General features: G+C 36.9%; 1 protein-coding gene across 7 annotated transcripts in view; it reads right to left on the bottom strand.

Moving 5' to 3' along the window:
- Positions 1–25293, bottom strand: part of FAM184A (family with sequence similarity 184 member A) — a 72132-nt gene that overhangs the window by 24599 nt on the left and 22240 nt on the right. For all 7 annotated transcript variants that reach the window (XR_009207716.1, XM_058420053.1, XM_058420054.1 and 4 more), the window contains exons 2-9: positions 20449–21303; positions 17562–17697; positions 14447–14628; positions 13611–13808; positions 10251–10373; positions 6303–6464; positions 4354–4479; positions 4015–4161 (exon numbers count right to left, since the gene is read on the bottom strand). Coding sequence is in view for 6 of the 7 variants with exons in the window: in XM_058420053.1 (XP_058276036.1) it covers positions 4015–4161; positions 4354–4479; positions 6303–6464; positions 10251–10373; positions 13611–13808; positions 14447–14628; positions 17562–17697; positions 20449–21303 (1929 nt within the window). In the remaining variant the exon portion in view is untranslated. The remainder of the gene's footprint in view (positions 1–4014; positions 4162–4353; positions 4480–6302; positions 6465–10250; positions 10374–13610; positions 13809–14446; positions 14629–17561; positions 17698–20448; positions 21304–25293) is intronic.

Here is a 25293-nt window from a genome sequence, read left to right as displayed (position 1 = left end):
TAGAAAAGCCCATCCACAGTGAGAACCCTTGATTCAGTTTACTGGGGGAAAAAAAAAAAAAAAAAAAATCACAAGAAGAAACAGATAAGAAAAATACAAATCTTTACCTGTATGTTTCAGTGCCCAGAACCGAAGGTTGCACAAGACAGAGGCAAAAGAGAGAACATGCTCATGCTTTCAAAAAAATACCAGTAATTCCAGCTATTTTGGCCCCGGCTGAAGCTTTCTCAGCAGTAAAATGTTTTTTAAGAAAAGCGTTAAAACCCCATCATAGAGCTAAGAGGAATGGAAAGGAGCTAGCATATCTGAATTCACTGCATATTTCATTATGAAACTCTCAAATGGATTGATATAGAAATACTTGGTGCAATTTACAGGGGGAAAAAAGGGAAACGCACTTTCTTTTTTGTCTTCTAGAATAGTTTCTCAGAGTTATCTCTTATCAGAGATAAAAACTACACATTTGGCCTCTAGACAATGATCTAGTTAAACTACCAAGCACATTTAAGTGTTGATGGTGCTTTGCAACCAGCAAGACACTGTTTGAGCACTTCATCAGCTGAGTAGCATTTTATCTCAAGAAAATGATTTTATACCTAACAAAGCTATACTGTTAGAACAACAGTAATCCTACATACATTCTGTGATGGAACACTTAGCACTACTGATATGAAAGTAAAACTATTACCTAGCCTTATGCAAGAGCTAGATTCTACCTATCAAATGTGCAACAAATAGAAGTGGTAGAAATTTGTAGATCAGAATAACGTAATTTAAAAAACTCAAATCAGCTTAGTACACTTTATGGGCTTTTTTTTTTTTTTTTTTTTTTTTTAACTGTTTGGTCCAGGTTTTGTTTAATTAATATTTATATCTGTGTCAGTTTTCCAGCGCCAGCCAGCAGCATTCCCAGGTGGGCATACTCTATATTATATTTTTCTACAGTTTAGGTAACTATATTTAAACCTGTTTTTTCAGCCCTTCAGGCCTGAATGATTACATAACCCTTCCCATACCCTTCCTATACTTCAAGTTAGGCAACACACTTCTTTGTAGCTTGTTTTTAAAACAAATCAGAGATGCATCAAAACATATCAGAAAATTGCACCTCTATTGATGAGCACTTAATTTCTGAATTCAACCTTTATGAACTGGAATTACACAACTAAGTGGTGAACCTCTAGACACTTTCTCACATAAAGAACACACATCGTTGTGTCCACATTTCTTGTCAAATCAGGATTTACAAATTATTCAGCAGAGACCCTGATCTTGTATTGTTTTGATAAATCATTGTATAATACTACTGGTACAGAGCAGGCCACTATTTGTGGTGTAAAAATCTGAATTGCAGAAAGGGAAGCTGGATTCTCTCTCTTCCTAATTTTATACAGGCTTCATGCCTTTCAAATGGGTTTTAAATACCTCTTCCCACAAATTAAAACCAGGGTGTAACAAATTCCACAATTTCACAGCCCTACTGCAGTATCTCAGGCAGTTCTAGTTCAGGGTAGAATTTCTAAGGCATTCCAGTACCTTTCCATTTCAGTACCTTATCAGTTCTGGAGGAGGAGACAGAGGAGCATCCTTATGGAGTTTGTGGGTGACACTAAGCTGGGAAGAATAAAAGGAATGCAACACAGTGGAATAGACACCACACATTGAAAGACAGGGCTGCCATCCAGAGGGATCTATCAAGGTTACAAGTACAGCCGGCAGGAACCACAAAAAATTCAGCAAAGACAAATGCAAAGTCCTTGACACAGGAAGGACCAAACCCATACACTGGTCCATACTGGGTCACAGATCTGCTTTGCACAACCACCTTGACAGCAGGGTAAACATGAACCAGCAGCGTGGTGTGGCAGCACTGAGTGCCAGCAGCACACTGGGCTCTAGCAGCAACCAGCAGTTTGAGAAAAGGGATCAGTGCCTTCAACTTGGCACTTCCTGCACATCACCTGGAGGGCATATTCTGCCTCCTCCTCCAGCTCATTCAGCTTCAGTACAAGACACATGTTGATAAGCTTCACCATATTCAGTGGAGAGCTACCAAGAAGGTAGTACCAAGAAGGCTGGGCCTGGAACAGATATCCTTTTGAGGTAACTCTCTTTGCTCAGGCTAAAGAAGAAATGGCTTTGTCGGACTTAAAACTTTTCCAGTACCTATGAGGTGGTTACAGAGAAAGTGTCTTGTTACCCAGTCTTGTTACAATGGCCTACAGCAGAACAGTGAGAGGCTACAATCAAACTGAAACAGAGAAGGCTCTGTCTAAATACAGAGAAAAAGCTCACTAGAGAATAATTTAGCAGTAAATGAGATTATTTAGAGACGCCACAGAATCTTCATCTTTACAGGCTATTCAAGAGCTGACTGGACAGAGCCCTAAGCAACCTGGTTCTAATTCAGTGCTGACTGATTTGAGCAGCCTCCTGAGGCCTCTTCCAGCCTAAGCAAGTCTGTGATTCTGTGACCCAGGTCACTACAACTCTCAGAGACCACCTTCTGTGTTACAAATCCATTTTCCAAAGGTTACTCATCTTTTACACTGTGGTCTGGAATTCTCTCTTTTCCAGCTGTAATGGCTAAAATACAGATTCTTACTGAGGGAAAGCCTAATTCCCTACTACCAACACTAACTTTTCAATCTTTATTAAATACCTATCCAATTCAAACGGTGGTATGGAAAAGTCCTTACATGCTATTAATCTCTTTACATACAGTTCTGATACAGTAAAAAAATGAAGAAAAAAGAAAAATACAACCATTTTGCATATGGAGACCTTTTCCTATGTCTGAAAAGTCTCTAGCAAATTCTCCTTACTACACTTAGCTTTCTGATTCTAAAACTTCTTGCACTGGCAGAAAAAAAAGTTAATTTACAACATAGTAATTTTCCATTCTGAAATGGTAGCTTAGATTTAATATGGTATCTTTGAAAGGTAGAGATAAAAGTATGTTATAACTATGGAAAGTTTAATATATCCTTTTCAAGACAAAATGCTATTTACAGGTGGAAGTAAAGAAAGTAAATGAAACTTGGGTAATGTGAAATCTAAAATCAAATTAGTCCAATTCTTATTACGTTCACATTGTAAAAAGTAATAGACCAAGAACTTTGAAAACCTTCAGCTTTTATGAGCCTAAACCACAAGACTTCACAAGCTTAAATACCCCTGTCAGCAAAATGTATTGTGACGTGCTCCTGTGAGAGGCTGTATAATCAAATGTGTGTTCAGTTATTAGACCTCCCAAATTAGCCAGCAAATTAAAAGCCATCCCACAATAACACCCTGGAATCACAGTCATTTAATGAGTTCCAAAATCTGTTACTCTTACTTTAAACTGTGTTTGTTCATTATCAGCTATTTCTTCAAACTGGAGTCAATAAAACCTGTTCTACAGCATTTATGGTTTGGAAAAAGTACAAAGCAAGTATTTTCTTTGAATTATCTAATATAACTGAGATTATAAATATGTGTTACCATTAAAAAAACCTCAGTATTTACACAGAATTATCCCAAAACAATATCCTAAATCATTTAAGACATTGTTGTAATAGATGTGTCATAGAAACTGAGGGACATTTTGACTTCTGAGAGACTTGTACAGTGTTAATCTTGTACACAGATGAGATTATTATTTTTGTAAAGACAGGGAATATGTCTAAATCCAAACAGTTAGCATTGGTAGATATTTAACAGCACAACAGGTGAGCAGACAAAAATAAAAAAAAATTTGTAGTGAAGAACTGAGACTGTCAACATCCTCTCCCTTCTCCCCTCAAAACTGTGAAAGGTTTTATTCACATTTAATGTAAAGAACAACATTCACATAATTAAAGTTATATCCACATATTATTTAAAGTGATCATGACTAGGTTCAAAAGCCCTATGCTAACAAATTTCACTTCAAAGCCAGATATCACAATTGATTGCATTTACTTAGTTGGTAATAAGCCACCAACAATTAAACTGTAATGGCTTTACAATTATCAAAGACACCACAGTTACCTGGTCTAAAAGATCTTCGACCTTTTTTTGCCATCCATCCCTTGCTGCATTTTTTTCACGTTCCTTCAGCTGCAACAGCTGAGTCATGGCTGCCTTCTTGTCCTCTTCATGCTGCAGCCTCAGCTCCTCACGAAGCTTATTACATTCCTGTCTACAAACAAAGGCCAAATAACTAAAATGCAGTGGGACCTTGTAAAACAAGTAGGAAAGAATTACAGCCTCAGTAATAATTGGAAAATCTTAAATAACAGAAACCTTTGCTTTACTTTTCATTTGATCGGTCATTTGCATATAATATATAGTTCATTTCTTATTAAAGAATAAAAGAAAAAATAATACTTGCCGAAGATTTTCTGTCCACTTTATTTCCAGGTCACGTGCCATTCTGTCAACTTTGAACTTTTCTTCCTCTCTCATGGCAGCAATCATTGCCTCGTGCTGTTGTCTCTCCTGATCTAGTTCTCCCTGCAAATACAAACTTTACAATAGAGACTGATCAGCAGCAAAAGTGTTATTTCAAACATTAAATGAGTGTACTTATAATAAAAATATCAATTACAATTGGCTCATAAATTTGAACTACACCTTCTTCAGTGCAAAATTCCTCATTATGCACAACTAATGCTTATACATCTCCTGATATTTCTGACTTGTAAAACAGAACTTTGTATTCCTACAAAAAGCAATTTTCCAGTAAGTCATTCTGCATTTTTTTCAAATACCATTACATTGAATCATGAAATAATTTATGTTGCAAAGAACCTCAAAAGGTCAACAAGTCCCATTCACTGAAGGACTTACTTCGGAATTAGAGTAGGTGGCTTAGGTACTTTGTCAAGAATGCTTTGAACTTTATATTTTAAAATTTTTTAAGCATCAAATATCCAGTATTTGAATTTCAAAGCCTGAGCTATCGGTATGTGATACAAAGTTCATTTCTGTTTCTTGATGGGACAAGCATGCTAGAAACAAGGTTTCACAGTCTGAACAGAGAGAATATCACCTTTAAAATTCCCATCAATTTCTGCAGAAATTTTACCATACTAGAATAGTATTAAGTACCACCTAGTAATCTTACTTACGTGAATGTGGTTCAGCAGTGCTTGCTTTGTTCATGAGAAGCAAACATAACCCCTAAACTGAATTAATACTTTTTCAAATGAGACCTTTTCTGCAGAATTTTGATAATTTTAGAATCTGTTAAGATAATTATTCCCAGTAACCTACTATATTTGAATATATAAATGTTTCAATAGGTGAAGAGAGCAATACTAGTTCGTAAGAACATTTACAGACATTATAAAAAATACAGAGAAACTTATAAACTATAATATTGTGCACTTCCAGTGACTGCAGCTGAAAGAAATAAAAAAATACCAGTAACCTGTTTCAGGCTGGTTTTGTTAAGAAAATATGAAAACATGCTAAGTGGGGAAAAAAAAAAAAAAAAAAAAAAAAAAATTGCTGCTTTACATCAAATACTTCTGTGATCTTGTAAATGTACATTCTTTACTGAGAAAACAAAAAGGCAATGTTTACCCAGTATTGCAGTCAATGAGCTATTGACAGACTAACTGAAAGTTCTATTTCCATCTAAGCCAATTAAAATGACAATACACTTGTGCCTAGGCAAATTAATTGCTTAATGGTACAAAGTGGTCACATTTTCTAGGTGACAGTGTGCTATCTTAAAAGACATCCTAGCATATATCTAAAAATTATTCTCAAGTCTTTACTGAAATTCTAAATTCAAGTCTGAAATGATGACTGTGATCATTATCTAAGGAAAACATGGCATATATGTATTCAAACTCCTCAAAAAGATTTCTGTGAATTCCAGAGCTCGTAAGCTCTGGACCTTGTTCTGCAACATGACATGAGCTGTCTGGAATTGCAAGTGTTAACTCATATCCTTTCACGAAATTCTATTAAAGTGCTGAATACGTTTTGCATGGACATATTTTGGCAGCTAAACTTTTCATTAACCACACAAAGATATGTTTGCAGCACTACCCGTTAAATACTAAAAACGTTCTGGAAACACAAAATACCCGCTTGAAAACAACCAACTAACAAAAATAAAAATTAAAAGAACCAACCCCCAAAACAACCTATCCTAGTTTTAATTTTTACAATTTTCTGCTCAAAATAGAAATCTCTCCTTTAATGAAGCCATATGAGGCTCCTTCTATCATGTGTATCCCACAGCACCTATAGCCATTTTTAAAACAAGACCAAAATCATCATTACTGCGCTTTGCAAAATTTATTCTCCAACAGCACGGTTACCTCAACACTATACAGTGAATCTGTGGTCTCTCGCAGTCTTGCTCTAGTTAATTCTAGTTCTTTCTGGAGTATTTCCTGAGCTTCTTGAAGACTGGAGATGTGTCCTTCTGCAGTCCCGAGGCCTTGCTCACTTTTTCGTACTAGGTCTTGCAGGCGACACACCTGTAACGTCACAGAAAAACCCCATAATTTCCATAATTATTACTAATAGCAGCCAAGCCGTCCTGGTGTTTTTCAGTGTTTCCTAATTCTGACCTAGACAAATTTTTAGTAGCACTACCTGTTCTTCTTTAACATCACTTAATGCTTCTGTATTTAAAAACAAATTCCTGTAAAATTATAAAAGCAAAGACTCAATTAAAAGATTCTTACAAGTAAAAAAACATATCCAATGTGTGTTTGATGAACATTGCAATGATAAGGGCTACATAAAAGATCTAAAATTGCCTCTAAGTTTACTGTGAGAAAGCACGTTTTAAGCAAATTACAAGAAACGTTTCAAAATACATAAATTCTGATGTAATATATAAATTAACTTGTGTTAGGTTGTAAGTTTCTCTGTTCTCAGATTGCTACCTGTCCGGCCTGTTTAAAATTCAACCTAGCAACTGTAGAATGTAATAATTTCCTTAACTGCTATGTAACAATATTCCTTTTTTCTGCCTGTTTGTGCTTCAGCTTCCCATCTGTAAAATCACAATACTGCACTTCTTTGCTTCAAATGAAAATAGAATCTGAGACTGAACACTGTTCAGCTACACCAGCTACAGGAAAGAAAATGCTTTTTAAGTATGTAGATTGGAAAAAGAGAAAAATGGGAGGCAGGTAGGAACAGAGAACAGCAGCTGGTTGGAAGTACGTTTTTTGCTGAAGCAATGGTCTGTGCTATTGCCTTTGTATGTTGAGATAAATTCATTTGCAATGGGACAAGTGTCACAAGAAAAGACTAGCCTTTAGCTTACAGGCATGGAGAGGTAAGAACTATAACCACTCTTCCTGTTTTCTAGAATCATTACGTAGAAATACTGCTTATAATACACACAGAGACACCACCTCTCTCCCAGCACTCTCACCCTCTGTTGACAGCCTGTCAAGTGTTTAAAAAGAGGAACTCCTCCTTTCCTCTCAGAAAGGAATCCAAAATCTCTTTGGCATGATTGATCTCAGTGAAAAACTCACGTAAACTTGAGCACTTGTCTCTGCATCCCTTTGGGCTATATTCAAACAACCAGTAATTCCCTACAAAGCACTGCTACTTGAAGGAGAACCCCAACAAGAAAAACTGTCCCCGAACTGTGTTGGTATCCTGGCAGGGCACTGCTGTCTATGTATCTGATAGCAGAGAACCACTTGCACGATATGAACAGCAGTCCTGTACATCTAAACGATATGGGAGCAGGCAGGAACACCACTCACAGGGCTTAAGATATATTCTGCTGTTAACAAAGCAGTGATGAAGGCTGTTTAAAATTATCTTTAATAACATCATCAGAAATCCTTTGCATGGAGACAGGAAATCCTCAGATATCTGTGCCAAGTGATACAAACATATCTGTTGTAATGCATATCAACATTCTAAAAGGTCTTGGCTGGTCTACAGTGAAAGGAAAAAAATCTAGAGTGAAGAGCCAGTCTCATCCTGAGACACATGTGAGAAAGCCACTATCCTGACTTAACCCAAACTCCCCAAAAAATCTCTGGCAAGTATTTAAGATTACACTGCTCTTAAATAGCTTAGTACTAGAAGCAAGCCTAATGAGGCTTCAATCTTCCTTCGTCCTTTAGCTAAGGTAATTGCCACCAGAAAGTCTGTCAACAAGAAAAGAAGATGGCATGGGTTCAAAAGCAGCTTTCTCAGCAGGGAAGATAGAACTGAGCTAGCATCCACAGAAAGTAATGAATAAAAGCCTACTGTTAAATGACTTCTGTAACTTAAAGCGAACCAAAAAAAGGAAGCAACAGTAGCAATGCAAGAGCTAAGCTAATGATGTGGCAGACACATCACAGGGAAGCTTTTTCTAGGATAGTGAAGGCATTGAGAAACTGTTATTAGTTGTCCATAGAGATCTAAGGCCAAGCTGTGGTTGCAACTGAAGCACTTCTTTCATGTGCTCAAGATAAATACAGTAATGAAATAAAACGTATCTCCTCTGTACTGCATGGAGTGGATTTACAGACCAACCCAAATTTATTGCCTGTATGTTTTCTCTCATCCTTTCAGTATGCAAAATATATGGTATAACATTTATCCTGGCAAAGGATGTTTGTAGACTCGAATATTGGACAGCAGCTGGACCTAGTTCCCTATTTTAGTCTTCTGTTCCTTAGCTTTGCTTCTGTTTGGCTAACTCAGCACACTGATGAATTTTCCAAGCCTGAATTTGGTAGCAGTTGGATAACAGAAACTCAGTCTTAAAACATTTGAATTTATTTCCTTTTAGGAAGGAAAAAGCTTATTGCTCACAAACCCAAGAGAAATTGATAAAGAATAGCTAAATTTAAGTGTACAGTGTTAGATGATGATAGAATGACAATAGTGCTCTACTCAGATCTAACCCAGTCACAAAGAAAGTTAGCATACAACAGAGAAGTTAAAGCTAAAAAGAAATAACTAAACTTCTGTAATTTTGAACTGAAAAATAAAGCTGTGTATGAATTTTGTTAAGATACAGAAAAAATACATCATATTTTCATCAGTTTGAATGCAGGTAAGCACACTTTTCAAAGAGAAAGAGCAGTTCCAGCTTAAACTTGCACCTTCTCTAAGATCTGAAACAAAGACACTGGCACCCCTCAAGAGGAAGAACCCTCCCGTTTAAACAGCTGCTCACAAGTGACTGATCAGCAAAGCTGCTCAACTCTAAAGGTGGGAGGTCCAGCTACTCTTGGTAGTGTATAATCCCTGGCATATCCATCTACCTGGTATGTCCTACTCTGAAAGTATATGTTAAAATATATTTTCAGAATATATACCTTAATATATAATAATTAAATATACCATCATGTTATTAATAGAGTAATTTAATCAATATATTATTAATACAGTAATATATAATACATTAACAAATAAAATAAGGTTATCTATACTTTTGGAAGGGCAAACTTCCCCATTTAGCATATTAAAAACAGGCAGGTTTTTTCCTTAAGCTAGCTTATCATTTGTGCAATTTGCAAGTCACCAGAATGAGACCTGCTCTCTCCAGATGTTGTACAGTATAGAAAGCAGTAATGAAAAATGTTGCTGCAAAATAATACTTAAATTCATGTTTAATTCTCTCTTAAAGCACACACTGAAATCATGCATAGGGCTTGCTGAACAATAAGGCTGATGAAATATTTTCTTGAAAGAAGGCAAAAGTTCCAGGGAAAAATGGTTCAATGTTTTTGGTATCAGTAGAATGTCTTCTAGTTTCAAAATACTGTATTAAGAAAAGGTGGTAATTTCCAACTAAAAAAATTTCAACTGTCTTGAGATATGATATATTTAACATCAATTACCTACATCAAGACATAACAAATAATTCAGGTCTTACTGTAAGTATTTCATATCATCTTTTGATGAAAATACAGATGATTTGCAAGTCAGGAAACTGACCAGAATTTATGATACATTAACAATAACCAAATATGGATTTACATGCAGTTAAATTTCCCTCTCTCCTGACATATTCTGTGTAGAGGTCTGTGTACCTAATGAGAAGATAAAAAGATTTAAAATAAAGAGCTGTTGACATCAACTGTTTACATCTCTCTTGCTTTGTCAATTTTGTAAAGGACAATAAAATCATTGCTCAGAAGCCGTCAACTAACTTGCCATGTTTTAAGAATACCTCACTCTAAACAGAAGTAAGGCATTAAACACTCAACAGTATAATCCTAGACCTGTCCTGGAGTCTAAGATGACTATTGATGAAATGTGGTAGCTGAAACAAGAAAGTTAGTCCTTGCCTCCTGATTGGCAGAAGTCAGCTTCGTTGTCAGCTCCTCCTTCACGTTTTCCAGCTGCTGTCGGAGCTGATTCTTATCATCCTCCAAATGCTGTTTCTCTTTCTCAAACTGTTGCTCCAACTCCTTCAGAAACAGGAAGGATGGAAGAAATATTAAATACTTGCCATACTGTCATTGCAAAATACAGGTCTACAACACAGAAATTACTCTAACTGGCATAAATACTTGTGATTTGAACCCTTTCCTCGAATGGTTAAAGCATGAATATTTATTCCCTTTTACAAGAGATGTCTTAATTTTTCACTTTATTTTATAATGTAACATCCTTGATTAATCACAAAATAAAGACAAACAGAACTTTACTCTCAATTACTTCTCAATTATCAAAAGCTTTAAAACTATATCTACTTTCACAGTTTTTCAGTCTGAGCTGAAAGTTTAATTTTTCATTTTTTACAAAATTACACCGATAAATCTGCATGTCATTCAGCCTTTACCATGTATTTCCTACAAAAAATCCCTAAAGGAAAGAGTAAATCCTAAAATCTAGATTGAGCTCTGTGAAGCCCTTCAGAGTGTTACAATAAATGGAGAAAAAAAAAAAAAGCTGTACAATATATATCTATAAATTTATGTAAAACCAAAAGAGATCAACGATTAGTTTTCAAGTTAAACTACATGGAAAGAATCAAGGAACACTCCTGTTTTCATTCAACATTTTTGGTCTAATAGCCAAATTCTCAAAATAACTGCTGGATGGATTATATTTCTCTTACATGTTGTGTGTGCATATATATATATATATATATATATATATATATATATATATATATATGCACACACATATACACTTTAAATTTTTAAGGAAAAATTATAAATATATACTTCAGCTTTACTAATATTCAGAATACATTTTCAGAAGAACATTCACAAAATACTTTAAAGGAAACATGTTAAAATTGAGAATTTTATTACATATTTCAGTGAAATATACTATTTAACTCATAATACTTCAACATTTTAGTGAAGAAAATCAAGGTTGCCAAGTAAGGTGCTCCAGAGTCATGCCATACAAGGCTTCAAGGTTTTCTATGGAGCTTTTTTTAGCTCCTTCCTAGGGGCTCAGCTGAAATGCAAGGCTTAGCATCAATTCAGTGCCTCTGTATAGACCTGGGCTCAGGTTTCTGAAAAATCAGTATTATATCAGAAACAGCCATGAAAATACATGACTGTATATACCAGAGCCAGCCTGAAATAAACAGTACAACTGAGAGCAGTGGTAAAACTGGGGAAAGAGAGCGAAAGAACTAAAGCATTAAAGAGCAAAAACAGTCACTAAAAGATATAAAAGTCTAAGGAAACCCAAGGTTTCCTGCAAGACAGCAATGTCGTGCCAACCCAGCCAACTCCGAGAAGCAACAGAAGCCAGGCCTTCTTCATCTGAACTTGAAGATGCCTCAAGTGTTTTGTGGGGGGTGGTAAGCACACTAAGCAGCTTGTTAGTTCTAACACTGCTTTAGGGTATGTTGGTAGGCAATAAATATTTTCTGTGTACACTGCTTGCACAATCTCTTCATTCATGGTAGAAGCTGGACAGAGTGACAGAGGGTTACAGCGTCACTAACACAATACTAAACAACATAACAAGTGCCTGCCTTCTCCACTGGATCCATATGAGTCAACACGTGGGGTAAATGCTCCATGCTCAGTTAGACTTGATCAATTTGCCTTGTTCATCATGAAATCTGCTGTCTGCAAAATTCCACTGGTGCTATTTAGACCCTATTCTGATAACAGAGTAATTATTTCTCTGATGATACTTGTCAGTACAGCTGTGCGGTACTGCAAAATTATTAGCAACTCTATTTTCATAATCCTCCTGATGCCATTTTTACAGCTCATTTTATAGATGGAAATACTGAAGCAAAAACAAATATTTGAACTATTTTTTGAGTCCTACTCTAATTATGCTGAATTCTCTTCTGTTCCCCAGATGTACTTCCCAGGCTTGCAGTCCCAATGAATCCTCATGTTCTCTATCCCAAGGCTCCTGGTACCATGTTTCTTCCTTATACAAAATTCAGCTCTGTTCCATATTTAAGCTTGACTGTTTTCTGCCTTGGATTACTTGATCACCACAACGTGTGCTTAGTGAGACAGGTTTGACAGAGGAGACAGTGAAATCTGATTAGATTTAAGATCAGTGAAATCTGATTAAGATTGACATCTTGATCCTAACATCTCTCTATTGCTAGTTTTTCCTTGTTAAAATAATTTCACATTTCTCCCACTTAGAGAGGTGTTCCCTGTTTAAACCAGTTTGATGATTTAAAAGAAAAAGTTTGTGATCTCCTTTTGTTTCATTCTCCGTATTATTTTAGTAACAAACAAAACAAAAGAAAAATATAGCCAGAAACTCTAAGAGACATTGTCTTAACAGCAGGCATGTGTAAAGTTTTAAACAAAGTAAACCTGAAAGATCAGAAGCATATATGTCTCTGAGAACTACTTCAATTACTGGGTGACAAAAAAATACTTTGGATTTATTAAACATTGAACTAAGAAGCAACATACGGGTAGAAAAATTTACAAAAACAAACCAAATCTGTCTGAGACGCACATCACTAACTACAATCATGCTCCCTGGTATGTTTCCTGTGAATACATCAAAAGAAATCTAACAAAGCCGTGAATTAAACACTTAATCCTGTATTTCCTGTGTAAGGCAAAATTTGTGTATAATGCACAATCAGATTAGGAAATAATAATTCAAAAATGGGCCTCTCATCCTGAGAAAGAAAAGGCAGATTTGTGAAACAAAAAAAAAGCCTTTCAGTTTCAGGATTCCAGTTGAACATAAATGTATAGTTGCTGGTGAGTGAGTTGCTGTACAGTACAGAATTTTATGATGCAAGCTCAGAACAGCTGTTGTCATCTTGAGTACGCATACAGCCAAGTCCTAATAAAATATCTTTCTGTATTTCTGGAACTGTCAATGAAAATTTTAAATAAATGTTATAATAATTTAATCTTTCATCTCCTTCTGAAGAACTGATCTTGAAATACCAACCCTTCTGAATATGGGTCACAAATCCCAGGAAAACAAAACTATTATAGACTTGAAAATACATTTGTATAAATGGAGAATTTCTCTTCTGTATGCAGACAAATGACAGTACAAGTGCTTTTTATTTTTTCCCCCCAAGATATTTGGGGTTTTTTTTCCTAAAGGCTAAGTGGTTTCTTCAGTGACCTGCAGGTAATTCCAAATTAAAACTGCCATAAAACAAAACCATTAAGTACAAGATGCAAACAGTAACAGTTGCTTTTCGTTTGACTACTAAGAAAATAAGAACATACCATCTGCAGTTTCTTCTTATCCTTGTTAGCATTACTGAGTGCAGCCTCAATTGCAGTATGGTGTTTCCATGCCAATTCTTCTAAAGTCTTGGAATGAGCCTCCTTTAACTGTGCAGCCTCTCCTTCCAATCTTGCTTGTAATTTTACTAGCTCCTTCTCATAATATTCACGTTGTGTTTCCCTTGCTTCATTTACTTTCTATAAAATAGAGGAAAAGAAATCTATTCAATGGTAAAAAAATCTGAACAGTAGGAATAAAAAAATACAAAAACATTACTGATGTCTATAAATCTGAAAAAAATCAACTTCCATACAAAACAAACTGAGTAAACACTAAGCACTGACTACATGATTCAGTAACCAAAAAGGTAATTTTAAAAGATCCATGCAAAACAGTACGTACTTACTAAAAAACTATTTTCTTCCTCTGTTCAATCTGGGAAAACAACAACTGGGGAGCAAGCCTATAGAGAATTTCTGTTTAGTATTTTCAAACATGCCCAATGCATTTTCAGCAAATGACTTTTTAAACTGTTCTTTAATAATTTCACATTTGTCCTTCCACAGAAAATTTAGATACTAGGCATATATACACAAGGTCATAAATCAAATTAAATTGTTAAAAGATTGTCCAAAGCAGTCTGAACATTTCATCTGACTTCCCTCTAATCTCACTTTATACTCTACATTTGTCATTCTTTGTTGCTACATGAGATAGACTTGAAACACTCTGGTCCTAGTCTGGTCATATCAAACAAAAATTAAAGCATAATATTTTTTTCTGAGAATCCTAGGGGTTTTTGTTAAATTCAACTAAAGCAAATAAGCTGTTTAACCTTCTCCAATGCCAGAATTTGCTGCCTTTGTCGCTCATCCAGACTCTGTGTTTTGCTTTGTAATAAATTTCTTTCCTCTTCCAGCTGAGACAATTTTTCCTTTAATCTAGACTTTTCTGATTCCAAGTCTCTGATCGTAACTTCTTGAGTCATTTGAGTAGCTTGGAGCATTCCAATGTGACCTAAAAACAAAACAGCTCTTTAAAATCTCATAGCATTGGTTACATGCAACTGAAGCGCACATTCATATTCCAGTGATAGTACAAATCTAGTGGAAGCTTGCATATGGATGTCTCTTGTCTTCACTGCAATACTTATCTTCCTCTCCACTTCTCAATTGTTTAGTTTTATCGTAAAATGCCCCAAAACAGTAGAGCACACGGTGCTGGGGCTCCTTTCATTTCAATTTTCCTTGTTCAAAGTTGCACGTTGACTCCCAAAGGAAAGCAGAAGTAGCCAACCCTAAGAATACTGAAGAACTGATCCCACCTAAACCTGCATATTTCTATCCTAGAGTAAGATAGACAACAGAAAGCAGAACACTGATGTCTAAAGATAAACATGTCATTGTTTTATCAAACTCATAATTTAGCTGGCACACTAGATACATAGCTTTATCTGCTGTAAAACTTATGGAATTACATTTTATTTTGCTAAAGGGATATGACTAAAAGATAAAATAAAACTCTATAGTAAAGTATGATCTAAATCCTTGCAGATTGGAGGCTTCATTTTAATTTCTTTATATATTTTTGGAAAAAAAAAAACCAAAAACCAAAAGAAGTAAAATTTCATACTACAAAATATAATCATCTGTCCTTCACATAACCAGTTGACAAATGTTTATGATTTCAGTAATGTCTGTCCGTATTATTTTAGGTAACTGACTAAAGCAGTGAAATTTCTGTTATTTTGGGAAAGGCTTTGGAGTGAATAGAAGACTGTTTAGAAAGAGGGTATTTCTAGTTTGGTCCAACTAAAAGATGAGAGGTATTGTTTACTCAGAATAATTTTCTACTGTTTTTTGTCATCTCAATTTCTAGGAAAGACTGTTGTTTCACTTCTCATTTTATTATAACCTTAAAAAATTACAGGTTTAATGACAGTTCAGATTTATAACGGAGCATTGCTTTTAAATTTAAGTCACTAAGGAATAGCTGTGAAAGTGGAGTATATGCTGTTTCTCACATGGCAAAGTAATTGAGCTTCATGGTTCATTTCCATTTGTTGATAAAAGCAAGATGTGCCAAAAAGGAAACTGTTTTAGCCTTTGTTGCCTGTGGACACAGATGTGAAGGAAGAGCCATGAGATATATAATGAAATTTGGAAATTAAAAATGCCTTAAAATTAATAGTAATTTTATTAAAAATGCACATCTCTAATCATACTTAGCCCTGTAAAATTCTAAAACTTATTTCGACTTTTTTGTTTGTAAAACTGAAGAGGAAAACTTAGAACAATGGGTATGCTTAGGTTCTGTAACATTTTTTAAAAATCCTTATTTCAAAAGTTCAGGCATTTAAGAAAGGTATTTTCAAACCCAAAATTTTATAATCTAACAAGAATAATAATAATATGAGAATTTTCAGTTAGTCATACTTGTACGTTGTACAATATTTCATTGTAAGCACACACACATGCTGATCTAGAGCTTTTGTCCTAGCAATACCAGCACACAAGAGGTCTCCTACTCCTCATGCTCTACAAAGAAGGTATGAAATGCAGCACTTTCCTTACAAGTTGGGAATCCCAGGATAAACGGAAGAAGAATACTTTAAATGTCCAAAAGAGACTCACTAGAGTGTTCTAAAACTGCAATACGATGAGCAAACATTTTTTACTGTAATTAAGTACAAGAATTCACTTTCTTTGAAGAAGGATTTTTGACAGCGTGAGCTGAAAATCAAGGAGATGGCAGTGGGCCAGCATCAGATAACATTTCCAAACAGGCCGGCAACCAACTACATGGCATGGCAGTGGCTTGGTGGCACCACTGCAGGCAGGGGTGCTGGTTCTTGTTGCACAGTGATGCATTGTAAAACAAAGATGCACTGCTGACAGCGCCACTGAGCTTGGCAACAGCACAGACACACTGGGATGTCTGGTAAAGCTGAAAACCCAGCGCCAGAGGACACTGGGGCTGGCCTCAGTCACAGGCTGGCTGACTCCATGCCATCAGTAATACAGAAAAACAGCCTGGGCATTTATTTCCACTACATTTGGGGTGGCCTGGTGAAACCCTCCCACGCCTCTGCCTAAGGAATGAAACAGCAACAGCTTTAGAGCATATGAGAACAGGACTCTCAGTCATGAATTTTTCTATGACTGCCTCACAAAACACCTTTTGGAGGGTCAGATTCCCATTCTATATACTCTCAGTAGCAAGCCTGTTCTTTTTAGCTATTTGATCTAATAGTACCTTGCAGTCTTGGGCTCCTGCTGGTCACTATATTCTTCCAACATATGGTCTAGACTACTCCTGGGCTTGTGCTAAATTGTGTGGAAAACAGTCAGGAATTACTATAATTGTTCTAGTACAACAAGGCCAAAGATAAGCCAGAGACTTCTTTTTTAGCTCAAGACCCTACCCTACCTTGAAGCTGTCCAGGTTCAAGAACTATGACCCACGACTACTACTGAGCACATTAGGGAGACAATGCCAAAGACGGAAAAGAAACCTGAATGTGTACAGTCAGGTCTTAAGCTATTTTTTGTGCCTTTCCACATGCCAGCAACTACAAAGGAGCAAAGAAAACAGCTATAGAGAAAACTTTAAAGGATTTATTATTCAATAAGCTGCAAATATTGACAGTAGGTATAATGCAAAGCATCAGCAAAGACAACTGAAAAAAGGTGGAAGAACAGGAAGCATGTCTCAGTTATATGCCGTACAAAGTACAGCATTTGGATAAATGAGTACACAAAAAAGGAAATTTAAGTACAATGCATACAAGAGCAAAGAAGTTTAAAAAAACCCAAAACTTGTGAGAAAATTCTACAGAAAGCATTAAACAGTCTTTAGGCACTCTAAACCTGCATGAAGCTGACAGAAAAAGGAAAGGCTAGAATAAAAGGATGAAATTCATTTCCAGATTAAGTTACTGACATACATACTGGCTTTGAGAACAAGATCAGTGGCCTGCTGCTGTAACCGCTCTCTGGCAGCTGCAAGCTCGCTTTCCACTTCTTTGTGTTTGCTTAACAATGACAACTCCTCATCCTTTACATCTTCTAGCTGTTTTTGAAGAACCTAGGGGAAACACATAATACCTATTAGCATCATATACAATCATCTCAATTTATGTGAGCATTAGATTAAAAGGTACAGAAGAAACATTTCAGCAGACAAGTTTTATTCACACAAAAGCTGAAATAGCGCAATATTACTGCCATATTCATTGTGTATTATATGTAATGCTTCAAAAATACTTTTGAAGAGCAAGATAGTGGGTTGACAGTAATGCATAAGAGAAATGTGACAATATTCAAAAAGGTATATGAAAAAATAAAAACTATAAAATGGTCCACAGAGTTTGGGGGTCAACTAGAGAAACCTGGTTTCTGGGATCAGAGTTTTTCACATTGAAGAATACATTATGTGTTCGCAGCAGTTTAGTGTCCTTTACTGCAACTCCAGTGTTTACTACTGACTCAAATTAAGCTACGCGTGGAGATACATAAAATGAGAGCTGGGCACTATCAAACATTCCTGGGGGTCACTACCGGGACCAGCACTTTTAAGCATGTTTCTCAGCACTATGGGGAGTGGTATCAGTACGTTTGCAATGACACCAAGCTGTGTGGTGCAGTTGACATGCTGGAGGGAAGGGATGTCATCGAGAGGGACCTTGGCAGGCTTCAGAGGTGGGACTGTGCAAACCTCATGGAGTTCAGCAAGGCCAAGAGCAAGGTCCTGCACCTGGGTCAGGACAATCCCAAGCACAAGTACAAGCTGGGTGGAAACTACCCTGGGGAAAGGACTCTGGGACAAAAAGCTCAATATGACTTAGCAATGTGCACAGCCCAGAAAGCCAATCATGTCTTGGGATACAGGAGGTCACAGGAGGTGATTCTGTCCCTCTGCTCTGCTCTTTTTAGACCCCACCTGCACTATTATGTGCCCAGGTATGGGGGCCCCAACACAAGAAAGACAAGGACCTGTCGGAAAAAAGAGGCCACTAAATCAATCACAGGGCTGGATCACTTCTCCTATCAAGACAGGCTGAAAGAATGTACAGCCTGGAGAAGGTTCTTGTGGAGACCTTTAAGTGGCCTTCCAGTATCTAAAGAAGGCTTAAAAGAGAGCTGGCAAAGGACTTTTGACGAAGACATGTAGTGAGAAGATGGGGGGAGGGGGGAGTTGCCTGAAGTTGAAGGAGCGTAAGTTTGGATTAGATTATTATGAAGAAATTCTTTCCTGTGAGGGTGGTGAGGCTCTGGAACAGGTTGTCCACAGAGGTCGTGTACTCCCCATCCCTGGACGTGTTCAAGGCTGCATGGGACTCTAAGCAAGCTGGTCTACTGCAAGGCATCCTGGCCCATGGCAGAGGGTTTGGAGCTAGATGATCTTTACTGTTCCTTCCAACCCAAACTATTCTATAGCTCTATGATTCTAAACTTCTATTATGCCTTGAATCTGATATACTGATTCACTATAGCATTATCTTGGATAGTGTAATGTGTTCTGGCCATGCAGGAAGGAAAAGAAAATATTGTTCTGGTTCAAAAGCAAATATAGATTTCTTATAATTCAAGTTACTGAAATAGTAAAGAGTCATTCCAGAAACTAAAGCAGAAGAGAGAATTGGGGAAAACACTAGGGAAGAGGCTGAGATGTGATGAACTGACTGCAGCCTCCCTTCACTATCCCCCTGCATCAATGTAGGGGAAGAGGTTAAAGAATTGGGAATAAAATTAAGCTCAGGAAGGATGAAGGGGTGGGAAGAAAGTGCTCTCTTAAGATTGGTTTTACTCCTCATTATCCTACTTTGATCTGATTAGTAATACATTAAATTCCTTTTCCCCAAGTCAAGTTACATCTGTTTAGCCTATGATGGTAACTGATGAGTGATCTCTCCCTTTTCTTATCTCAACTTAGAAGCCTTTCATTATAGTCTCTCATCAGTTCAGCAGAAGAGAAGGGTGATAGAGCAACTGCGGTTGTGCACTTGGCATGCAGCCAGGGGCAACCCAATACACTAAATAAAACTGTGCTGGAGTTTAACCTGGTAAGCAGCTAAGTGTGACACTTGCTCACTAATGCCAAAGTGGGACAGGGAAAGGAATTGGAAGGATAAAAACGGAAAAACTTATGGGTTGAGATGAAGTCTGATAGAACAAAAGCCACACACATACAAGCGAATTAAAACAAGGAATTCATCCACCACTCCCCATGGGTAGGCAGGCATTCAGCTGTACCCAGGAAAGCAGGGCTCCATCAGGCATAACAGTGACTTGGGAAGGCAAATGCCATCACTCCTTCCTCCTTCCCCCAGGTTTATAATGCTGAGCATTATGTCATATGATATGGAATATCCCTGTCGTCACTTGGGGTCAGCTGTGCTGGCTCTGCTCCACTCCAGCTCCTTGTACACCCCCAGCCTCCTCACTAGAAGAGTGGGTGAAAAGTCAAAAAAGACCTTGACTCTGTAAGCACAGCTCAGCAATAACTAAACCACTCCTGAATTACTGTTTCCAACACAAATCCAAAACATGGCATCCCACAAGCTGCTATGGAGAAAATTAACTCTACCTGAGCCAAACCCAGTAACATACTGGAAGAGTGTGCAGTATTTCAGTTTCCACTTGTGAAAATATTGTCAATTAAACAATTAAGCTTAAAGTAGAAATAAATGAAAAAACCTTGAAGCAGATAGCAAGCAAGTATGAGTGACAGAAAATTAAGTTTGCAGACTTAAGTTCAGCCTAACAGCCACACAGAAAGACTGCTTCTATAGGGAAAGAAAATTCAGCCTTGGGAACAACCTATCATCAGTCTCACCTGGACACTGTTTTCTGCAGTACCAAGAGCCACCTGAAGTTTCTGGCATTTTTCCCGTAGACTGGCAGCTTCATCCTGGACCATTTGCAATTCAGTTTTAAGCTTCCCCAGATTCTTCCGTAACATACTTTCCTGGTTCTGAAATTCTTTTCTTAGCTCCACTTCTTTCTCTTTGCAAGCATGTAGACTTTCTGCTGTAAAAAGCTGAGATCTTTTCAAAGAGTCAAGTTCATGTTCATAGAAGGACTGTGCTTTGCTGAGTTTGCCTTCATAGTCCTCAATTAGCTTTTTTTTTTCCAGCCTTAACTCCTCAATTTTACTGTTCAAGTCTTCCAGCTCCAGCCTATGCAATTCCTCCAGTTTCTCCTGCCCCTTACTTAAAGTAGCATTCTGACTCTGATGAGTCTTCAGAAGTTCTTGAATTTCAAGCCTGTGGGCAGCTTTTAAGTCTTCCAGAGCTGTACGCTTGTCCTTCTCATACTGTACTTGCAACTGTATAAAACTTCGTAGCCTCTCCTCAAATTTCTTTCTGATCTCTTCTACTTCCCTTGACATGGTCACTACACGTTGCACATGCTGAGCTTCGGCACAAAGCTGCATATCCTCGACTCTATCCTTATATGCTTCAAATTCTGTCAAGGCCTGATGTTTCATCTTTTTATGATCTTCCAGTGACTCTTCCAAAACCTGAATCTTTCTCTTGAGATCCATTTCTTCTGCCACTTTACTTTTATACTGCAAGATCTTCTCTCTGGTCTCTGCAAGAATTTGCTGGATTTCTTCTTCATGAGCATCCTTAAGGGCCTGGATAGCTGCTTCATGTTCATCATTTTTAGTGTTCAAAGCATATATTACCTGCAAACATGAAATAATATTATATTAATAGAAAAGGCATTCTGGTTATCTGTAAAATCCTAAGAAAAACACACCTAGGTACTCTGAAAGCTACTTCACCAATCTGGCTTGTTTTCATCACACAAATAAGACACCAAATGTTATTAAGGATGTAGCTGCATAAATGCAGTGTTAGTCATGATATTCTTATACATAATATAGATTAGGTTTTCTGTTCTCCTTAAACTCCTAATCTTTCTAACAAAAGCTTTGTATTTATATCCATGTTGTTGCTGTAAATACACTGGGGGGAAAAGCACATTTACAAAATGCAAACCCCCCACCCTGAATTTATTTAAAATAGTTCAAAGAACAGACTAAAAAAAAAAAAAAAAAATTGAAGAGGTCTTCTCTTGGAAAATAACACACAGAATATATATCACAACAAGAAATTAAACTGGAACAAAAACCGTATCTCAGATCCCTCCTTTCCTAACACTACATGTTCTTAAATATTTCATTTCAGAAACATCTAAAATGCAAACACTAGTTATTTTGGATTGTAATCTTCATGATTGCCCAGATACAATTTCACTTTTGACAGCTTATCTAGTAAACATTCTGTGTATCCGAAGGTCTAAGGTCCCTCACTACATAAATTCACCAACTTCACAGCTAGTAAGTCAGCTGAACAGGAAAGTTCAGGGCAGGGCAGCCAGCAACCTGGGGAGCCCAGGGAGCTAAGCAGTTCAAGAAGGCTGTGAAAGCAGCAAAACCACCAGCATTCAATGAAAGTTTTAAGATAACCAGATTTATCCTAAGGGATGTTTCAACTGCACCACAACATAGCAGATCATCATCTTGGTTTTTAACTAGGAAGTAGAGATAAGTATGTGTGTCTGAATAAACTATTCATGCAATAGGTGGGGTTAATGCAATCTTTCGCGTCAAAAACTCCAGTAATTCTCCCCATACTTCCTAAATATACAGGCAGCAGAGCTATTAAACACATCTGAACAAAAAAAAGTCTTATGATTAGTGTAACTTGTATATCTTAAAAATTAACAAGAAGCAACAACAAAGCAGCAGCAGTGGATTTTCTTTTTTCACTGAGGACAGAACCTAGACCAGTCCTTCATCAGCACTGAAGCAGGCAACAGAGGAAGGTTGTGCTGGCTTGCTCTCAGGCTGGGAAATATGAAGAAGGCACAGAATTGCTCTCCTGACACCAAGCAAAAGCCTCTATGCTCCAGAGACTAGAGAAAGTATCTACAGTCAAGCGCTCAGATGAGCTACAAAGCTCAAAAGAGCTCCCATAAGCGAAACAGCAGATTCAAGACTATGGCCATAGTGTTCTTCTGTTTGCTTGTTTGAACAAAAGTCCAGAAACTTTATTGTAAATTTTATGCCGGAAATAATATACCCCATTCTGTTACCTGAGCCACAAAATCCCAAAAGTACAGGCTTTAGATTACAATTGAAAAGAAAGAAAATCTGAAACAGCATTAGAAGTAAAAAAAACAACCCCCCCCCCCCGCCTCACTGATCTTTATAAAGCAAGGAATTAACTTAAAAATAGCAAAAAAACCCCTTTAACTTATTCTAATTCAATTTTTTAGCATATGTACTTGCTATTTAATGAAAGATGGGAGAAAAAGGTTTTCCATAGGATTGGCAACTTCTTTTTAGTACTACTTACATATCTACAGGTATCAAGGACACTTTTGGCATTCTTTCTCCCCAGATAAAAAAATAAACTAAAAGTTCCTATTTTGAAGGAGGTTCATGGTACAGAGAATCACGAAACTCTACTAAAACATTTCAAAAAATGGCCAAAAACTAAACCACATGCAATTTCATGAGCAAAATCACAACTATCACTGAAATGCCCTTCACCCAAGGTTTCAGCCTTTTATGTTCTTATTGTCTTTGGTGATGCCATCAGTAACTTCTGATCACAAAGCTTTCACCTTCCTCCTGATACCAACAAATAGTCCCATCTATTGGATCCCAAAGGTTTGTTTCCCTGTTGGTTTAATGGTGTCTAGTCTTTGTTCATATCAAAAGCTACTCAAAAATAGAGGGCTTGAGGTTTTTCTAAATGTTATGTGCACTATTTTGCATGAATAGGCTTTAGTTTTGGTTAGAGAAGTTGCACGATGTAGTTTAAAAGGTACTATTAAAAAAAAAAAAAATCCTCACACTTAGGATCTGATCATTATTATAAGCAATTGCAGAACACTAGGTCAGATCCCACACTCAAAACAGCCCTTGATTCTTGTCCTTGTGGATAGAAGTGCCATAATGTTCCTCTCTTCAGGCAGCATTCCAGTCTCAAGTTATGCAGCACTACAATCTGCCAAAAGCATAAATCATAAAGCATTCTCAAGGGTATTATGATTTAGCAGTCGAAACCTCACTGAAAACTCCAAGTGAAAAATCCATGTGCAATGCCACATTTGGAAGATATCTTTAAATTCGCATCATTGACTTGCTCCGTACTAAAAGCACTGAAAAGCAACAAATTCAACTCAAATGCAAGTCTGACTCGTTCCCTAAATGAGGGGCATTCATATCTTATGGGAAATGTAAAAATAGAATACATGCAACTGAATGTTGCATCATAACATACGCCTTATAGCAGCCTGAATTCCAGCTCCATTAAACTACTGTAAACCTCAGTATTTTTAAAGAAATGGAATAGCTGTATCAGATGTTATCTTTGAAAATTTGATGCATTGTATTAATATAGGAACACAGGGTGAAAAGCCTATACTAACTGAAGCAAAAGCAACTTAACAACACCTCAAAGAAATGCAAGCACAAACTGAAGTATTGTGGAGCAAATGAATACATTTAAAGTTCTAGCTAAAATAAACCGTTCCTTCATAAGTAAGTTTCTGAAAACTGAAAAGCGGTAAGGTTGCAAACATTGGAGGTAGGTGGCTAAAACAAGTTTTGCACTCTCTGTTTTTAAATAAGAGCATGAACTCCTGCTAAGCTTGCTTGTAAATGCTTTTAAAAATGCTTTAAAAAACACCAGTAGCTTTTTTAGCACAAGTGCATAACACTAAGAACCATAAACTGCTTATTTGAGTAATTCATATTTTTCCAGCTCTACTCTAATTGTACATAGCAATTCTTATCACATGACAGGAGAAAAATCATGCTTAACTGAATTCTCAGTCAGCACATCACTTCAGAGAGACAGACAGAACCATACTCTCTCTAAGGATACAGAGATTGCCAACTAATACTTTTTATACAAAATAGTTAATATCATTAATAAGAATACACTGGAATACTGTGTGCACTAGTCTGAAGAACTACAACAGAGAAAGGCAGTACAAATAACAGCAATAACCTTGGTTATACCAGTAATTTTTGGGTTGCTTAGTTATGTTCTACATGGTAAGGTGAAGCAAGTCAGTCCTTGAGCTAGCTTTGGTGTTTTGAGCTACATGGAATACAAACAATTCCTGTTCCACACTGTTTGTGGGTGAAAGATGAAAGTTTGGCTGAGAAATATTTTTTATCCCAAACCACATACTATGGTTTGGAAAGCTGACCAACTCTTGTATGGTCAGCTGTACTTCAGTCATCTGCTCCCGCCAGCAACTTAGTCAGGATAGAATGCTTTTCTAATTACAAACGTGCAATTCACCTTAACAGTAGAACTGAGTGCAAATTATTTTGCAGGAGACAGAAAACCATAAAGTGTGACTATTAAAATATGTGCACGGTTCATTTTCTCTAATTTTACATCAAAAAGAGAGCTGATACCTATGAGAAAAAAAAAAAAAAAACAAACCAAAAACATCACTACATATCCTACACAAACATCAATCTTGAGCCTTCGGTGAGCCTCCATTTCAGACTTGATCTGTGGGTCACGGGGTCAAAGCACCGTGTTCAGCCTTGTTCAGGTGAGCTGATGTGCTCCCAGGGTGCTGCTGCCTGAAACACCAAGCCTCCAACAGCATCCCTAGATTTTGTCAGTGTTGCCTGCCT

Source organism: Hirundo rustica, chromosome 3 (assembly GCF_015227805.2).
Source record: "Hirundo rustica isolate bHirRus1 chromosome 3, bHirRus1.pri.v3, whole genome shotgun sequence".
Classification (NCBI taxonomy): domain Eukaryota; kingdom Metazoa; phylum Chordata; class Aves; order Passeriformes; family Hirundinidae; genus Hirundo; species Hirundo rustica.
Note: the sequence above shows the minus strand (reverse complement) of the source record. Positions and strands in the feature narration are given on the sequence as shown.